Here is a 7,039-nt window from a genome sequence, read left to right as displayed (position 1 = left end):
AATCGAGGATCGTTTCCCGATTATCGATTGCTATTGCTACTGATGTAGAAGTGAGTGGTGTGATGGTGAACGGAAAACCGAATGGTGTTAAGGGTTTTAATACTTATGATGCTAGTTACTACTGCGCCATCCGAGGTAGCAAACCACCAGATCAGTCTGAGGATCACTCTTTAAACCAAAACAAAAAACGATCCATATTTTGTATGTGCTAGTCATATTCTGTTTTTTTTTTTCATTGTGTTTTGAACAAAAAAGGATAACATTTCGTTTTGTTGAACAGAGGTTCTTTTCATAGCAAGTAGCAACTGAACGTGGATGAGACGTGTTGGAAAGAGAACATAAAACCAAGCGCCAATCTCGAGTAGCAAATCTCATCAATCCGCACTTGCATTGAACGAGAAACGGTGGTAATTGCACTTATTTAATTTTGATTCACACGGACTACTTTTTATTATGAATATTATTGTTATGTTTAAACCATTACCCAGTATAAACGAAGGAATATAGTGCCGAAATGCCTGGATGGAAAGAATAGCACAGGCGGCAGGAAAGGATCAGAGGAGATTCGGCGCACAAGAATCGAGACGAAGTTAAAAACGAACAAGCACCCTGTTGACCGAACGAAAAAAAAAGCGTTACTTTTACATCCGGTGCAATCAGCGATCTGGGATTATCGCCACGAGGCTGTACCACGGTACCGACTGGTCAGGTGGTGGTGGTTAGTGAAGTGGGAACGGAGAGCTTCAGTGGAAAGCGTACAGAGTTTGTGAAGCGAGCGTGCATGCGAAAGGCATATTCGATTCGGTTTTTGTACTGAAACTATTATTATCTATCTACTGAATGGAATGGAAAGGGTTATCCTTTTTTACATAGAACGTATTGCATTATTTGTATTATCCTGTATGACAATTTCACAAATAAATAATTTATTCTTAAACCGTATGTGTTTTGCACTGTTGTCCGCACAACTTACCCATCAATCCGAAATTGCGATCAAATATTAACCGTAGTAAGTATTAATTGCTGATGGGCAGCATGTAGTGTTTCCTTTTTTCAGATCATTAAACAAGCTGTCTACATGCAGTTTGCAGTTCGAGATGAGAACAATTTAAGCATTCTTAAACGTGTAAGTCGTCGAAAACTTCGCCTACATTTAGGGTCAAAATTCATCGCGAACAACGACCGAGATAACCGATGTGGGGTTGGCTGTCAACCGGTCATACTACATCCTGAAGAAACTCCTCTATTGAAAAACCTATCGCGATTGATGAATGTGCTGCTATAAAGAACATTCGCCACTAAGACATAGAATCCGTCCATAATGGACGAAATCCTTAAAAGGAAGATGTTTAGAAGGATTTTTAGCCTCTTCAGTATGGAGGAGTCCCTACGTAACGAAACGCGTCCCTGCGTTCTAAACGACCCAAATAATGAAATCGTTCGGGGCAGTCCACATGCACATACGTGGCGTTGAAGGCCCAAATTGAGTGAAAGCCTTTTCGTGACGAAAGGCTAGGATATTGGATTGACAGATGATGGCGTTAAACTATAGCGATATCAGAGCCGATTGCTGCAGGCCAAGACCACGAAGAAGTTGTAATGACTGATAACTATACAAGTAATATGATCCATACTGACTTGTGATGGAACTGACCCAAAGACCTACAAAACAACCAGAAATTCTGTTCCTGCCTTGGAGAGCACAACAGAACGTACAGTGGCGGACATGTCGAATGATCATTCCGGATCTAACTTCTGCAAGATCGTGAAAAATCTCATCCGGTCTATTCTATGAAGGACTGATTATAGTGTTCTGTAGAACAGTATCAAAAGGCAGAAATCATAGAAAAAGGTTCTGGGACAAACGTGGAGAGTCAATCGATCTTTACTACTTCTTTTTCTTCTTAAGTATATAAGACATGGCCAGGCCGTCAATCCTTTTACAGGATCGGTTTCTATCGGTTCAACCGCATGCTTAAGAATATTTGGCGAAATACTAGTCTATTAATGGGCAATTTCGGTGACCGAAGCGGTAACGGTGCTGGACCGAATATTTAATTCCGGTCAGGACTGTCTTCCCACACTCAGGAAGACTGCTAATCCATAGATGCAATCTACAAGAACTAATTCAATATATCCTTTGTGATTGTAGATATCTGTACTAAGCTATTTTCGCGTTATATTTAGCTATTTCTGTCATATTTTAGTGGGTACTGATTTTTTTCATAATCCTTAACTTAAACAACAAGTAATAAAAACAAATGATTATCGCTTCTTAACGAACCTTACGCTCATTACTGTGTATCTACCGGAATTGCCAGAAATGCTGTCCAACTAGCAAAACTCCTATACCGCACATCGACCATCGAATCGTTGTGCTGTTGGTTGTTGGTTCAACGTTACTGGTGTGCAGGAAAGCGAAAGGGAGAACAGCACACTGGCTGTTCACAGAATGGGTGGTAACGGCAATCGAACATAGAAATCCATGGTAAAACAAAATCTGTGTGATTGTTTCTTTTGCTACTACTGCCGGCTGCTAATGCCTGCTGCTGCTGCTGACGGTCGGTCGGTCTGTTGCGTATAGGCGTACGCTCCGGCGCAACCCATGTCCCAGCACCCCGAGTGTGGGTGGTTAGGTGGTGGTCGTGTTGGTTGGCTGATTACGCTTGCATTACGAAATTTGCAGCCGAAATGGATTACCGGTTTCTGAAGACGAGGCAAGCCACGGCGAGCGAATGTGGTGGTGAGGTGGAAAAAAGGAGTGACTGAATGGAGCCGCGGTATGCCTTGTGGTCATTGAAACGCTTTTCCGATACTAGCGGTGGTATCGGGCCGAAAAGTGTGGCCCACTGAGCGCATACAAGCACACACGGCACACAATAGTGATCGAACTGAAGGTTGCAAACTGTTTTGTGTGCTGTGGTTCTCTGCTCGATCGATTGGTATTGGCCGGGACGGGCCGGCACGTGATGATCGTGTGCCGTTAATTCGTACGTTGTGTGGTATTAATTTTTCGGAACACGTTCCCTTTTTCGCCTTCGGACGCTGGCTTTCCAAAAAGGCTACGAACCTTGAAGGTTTACGTGGAGTACGTGAAAGCGCACGGAGTAGCAGCCGAGCCCGAATTCGCACAGCGGAAGTGGCGATGTCGGATTTTGGCAGCGCCCTTTTTGACTGCCGACGTGTGTTCAATCGAAGCTATCGCACTCTGTGCTCAATATAAATTTGCATGTTTGGTTAAGCCACATTTTAGTAAACTGCTTCGTTATATTTGAACGACACGAGCCGTGCGGAATAAAAACTGGATACGTCTCGTAGTGCCAATATCTTCGACTCCATCCATGCAATAACTGCAACCGGTGCGTTGAATGAATGAACGGACCATTACATTATTAACCTACCACAATCGGTTACGAATGTTTATGCCATTATCTGATTTTTCCCCTGCGAGTGAAAGAACGAGGAAACAAAACAACCAAAACCAATAAATATCTAGGGCAACCACGGCTCGTACCGGCCGATCGTAATTTAGGTTTAGCTTAATAGATAGCCATGTTTTGATTTATGTTTTTTATGCATTCTTAAGCTGGGTTTTCGCTACCGAAAGAAGTTGTCGAAGTTTCCGAGCATGGTTGGTTTCTAGCATTGTGTAATGTATCGCCACATTTGCCCCCTCCAGATATCACTGCCGCCCTGCCCAACCGTGTACCGTACTGACCGGTGGCTTCATGTTTTGCTCCAAACATGTGGCGGCAACGAAGGTGATACGGTGTCGTTTGTCGCTTGCCAATGGACACGCAGCCCGGTGGCCGGTGTTTTCGTTAACTAAGCAAGTACCGTGGGTGCAGTTGTGTTGTGGCCAGCGATAAGAAACCATTTTCCTTGCGATTTTCCATGCACCGTTCGTGTGTGTGTGTGGTGGTGTTTGCCCGTTTACTAGCAAAATGTTTAAAAACACTGGAGCTGCTCCACGTAATGGCTCGTCACATCCGTATGGAGTGTTTTTGTTTCTTGCCGTTTGTAGAAGCGTTGCATGTGCTCTGGATCGTGTAATTAGTTACATGAAACATCAGCATGTTCGACATTGCCACGTCGTATCAATACTGATGTTTACTGATGTGTAATTTCTTTACGGACCCCCCTGACGAAACCTAACCTAAGTTTTACACATGTTTCGAGATCTAAGTGCCTGTTCGGTACGTGGTCTTTCGTACACCTGATCCCTGCTCCGAGATGTGATTATGTGCTCAAAACTCGCTCATACGGTCATACGCTAATTAAGCAAACAAATAATTCACACAGCTAGTCCATCAAACTATGCAAAAACTGCCAGACGTAACATGATCGGTCAGCGAGAATCCATCGACTTGGCTGCACGTTCTTCTACGAAATAGCGAAAGTAATTAAATTCCCTTTGTTACCTTACCAAAGCATTTGATCCACCACGTACGTCATGCGCCATGCGGCCGACCTGGGTAAGCTCTGAAAGAAGGAAGGGAGGCCTTTCTGCCTCAGCGAACGAAAGGGGGGGGGGGGGGGGGTCGATGGTGTAACTATATGGGGAGCGTGGAAACGTGGAACGCGATTGTAGCGTAAACGAAACGTAAGTAGAGTGCCGCCATCGAGACCTTGATCTTCAGCCGTGTTCTCGCAGAGCGCTTTTGCCAAGATTCGCCAGTTCATCATTCGCCGGGGCACCTAAGGGGAAGGGCATTGAACTGTGGAGCGCTCGAAAGAGACAACGTTGTAACCAACCACAACAAAACCTGTGCACACACACACACGTCGGACAGAACGCGGAGAGGCGCGAACCGTACGGGCGGCCGGGCCAAGTACGGCCCAAGCCGCGCATGGATTAACATGGATGGGAACTAAATGCGAGACAAACCATACACTCTCTCTAGTGTGTTGTCCTGATGCCTGTGTGCGTGTGTGAGTGTTTTGTGAGCGGAAGTTGTCTGAACAAAACGATCACCGCACGTACAGATTGGAAGAATGCGTAGCGTAGGAACGGCGAGGGAGCGATGTTCTGCGTTGAACAGAATGAGCAGCGTGGTAGCCCCAAGCAGCAGCAGGTGGTAGAGGTGAGTCACGGATTTCCGTTCCGCGAATCTAATAGGGGCCATCGAACTAGCGCGTCCACTGCGCGATTACCATGCGGCGGTGGTCTGTAGGCTCGTGAGATTGGTTCGTTTGCTGGAAGATCGTTGAATTTGATTAATTGCAAACTCAACGCCAATTTGACTGTGTAGTGTGTGTCCTTAGCAGATTGGGCGCCTGAGAAGCATGAAAAGCATTACACGTAATATCCACGCAATATGTTCAATGTCTCAAATTACCACTCAGGACCATCGTACAGGAGAGCCTACTCTGCTCTACGATCACTCATCTTGAGCTGGGCAGGATATCACGGACAGGAAATCATATATATTTAGCCGCGCACGCAGATGCCGCCACTCCGTGCCACACACAGCTCGACTTCCTTCGACTGTATTTTGGAGGTTAATGTCAGTTCAAGGTTCTTTCGATTTTCTGGCGGGTGCTAGTTTCGCATATATCCTCTTTTCTGGGGTTACCATGGTTAGGTGCGTGGTTGCTATGGAGGCTTGCCACTGCTGTCGGAGGGAAAAAAACCATCGTCAGGAGGTGGAGGACCCCATCCGAAGTGGATGTTTAGTATGCGGCAGCAGCACCTCCTATTACTATTCATGGCGTCTCGCTTCCACTTGCCGTGGCATTATCATGATCATACTATTAACGCACGCGTGGCGGTAAGGTGTTTGCTTTCGGTTTCATGCTGGTCATGCTACTGTGTGCCATGTATGCAAAGCTTAATTCCGCCCAACTTCTTGCCGGTTTTGAAAGGGAGTTTGGCTTGTTAAAAATTCTTGGAAGAATTATAATTACTCCTGTAACGATAACTTTGCTACATTTTTAAAGCATTTACCACGCCGAATGGTCCGTAACATGCTGGTGGACAACGACGATTACTTAACGAAGGTAACACACACTGTAGCTCTCACTTCCTTCTGCAAATAAGTTGTCCGTTTGACGAGAACGAGCAACCTTCAATTCTAATATCCAAGGACAGTTGTATGGACATTTGGCAACCAACTACCCTATACTATTGCAAAAAGAAGCGAAGGCTGGCTGCCACCGTAGGGGGAGAGGCATATATGTCAACGAGGATCAAGTTCCGCGACGGGCAATTTTTGCAAGACCATCATCATCACCGCCACCGCCAACATCCTGAGAAAGGGAGGTCGTCCGGTTTGTTACCGGCTTTCGGTCAATGGAGCTCGCGAATCGAACCGCAAATTCCACCTCGCGCTGCAGAGGCCTCGCGGTTCTAGGAAAGGGAAGTCCATGAAATTTCAAGTTGAAAGCCAAACATCGGCCATTACCCACACTCATACAGGGAACTAAAGACCTAAATGAACGCTAAAACACTTCTCAATCGGGGTTTGGATTGACCACTTCTGTCCGCAGTTGACGGTGTGCAGTGTTTTGTACAGCCCAACCGAGTCCAGTTTCGCGATGACGATCGACTGATGGCTCCTGATCGGTTGATCTTGATCTTCAGCCGTATGTCAATGAACGCGCGTACCATTCGTGCGAATTCGAAGCTGGGCCGAAGGTAATCGTGATCGAAATGAGGTATAAGCCAATAAACTCGTCAGGGGTACCGAGCGTCCAGCGGCGTGCCCCGCCGCCACCGAGGGTGAGGCAGCAGATTTTGCTGTAAATCACGCACACGCACAACGTGCTGGGAAACTTTTGCACGTCGTGCTTGATGATCTTTTAACGGCGAGATGCTTCATGCTCTTTGCAGCCCGGTCATTTACATAGGTGTCTAATGTGCTATTTCCTTTCTTTCTTTCCTGGCGCTGGAATCCTTGTGTGGACGCTATCAGAAACATGACGAGGCTCATCATCAACGCGGTCTGGAGGCGTTTGCCAGCTTCTTCATCGGTTTCATCCGTGCACAAACGGAAGAGTAAGTATTAGATTGTCTATTCCGAATCAATAGCTCTAGTTA

At 46.0% G+C, this 7,039-nt stretch overlaps 1 protein-coding gene across 1 annotated transcript in view; it reads left to right on the top strand.

The window, feature by feature from the left end:
• The window catches only part of LOC118511209 (protein disks lost), a 75,827-nt gene that overhangs the window by 56,132 nt on the left and 12,656 nt on the right, over positions 1 to 7,039 (top strand). The window contains exon 2 of the mRNA XM_036053992.1: positions 6,915 to 6,997. Within this exon, the coding sequence (XP_035909885.1) occupies positions 6,915 to 6,997 (83 nt within the window). The remainder of the gene's footprint in view (positions 1 to 6,914; positions 6,998 to 7,039) is intronic.

This window comes from Anopheles stephensi, chromosome 3 (assembly GCF_013141755.1).
Source record: "Anopheles stephensi strain Indian chromosome 3, UCI_ANSTEP_V1.0, whole genome shotgun sequence".
Taxonomy (NCBI): domain Eukaryota; kingdom Metazoa; phylum Arthropoda; class Insecta; order Diptera; family Culicidae; genus Anopheles; species Anopheles stephensi.
Note: the sequence above shows the minus strand (reverse complement) of the source record. Positions and strands in the feature narration are given on the sequence as shown.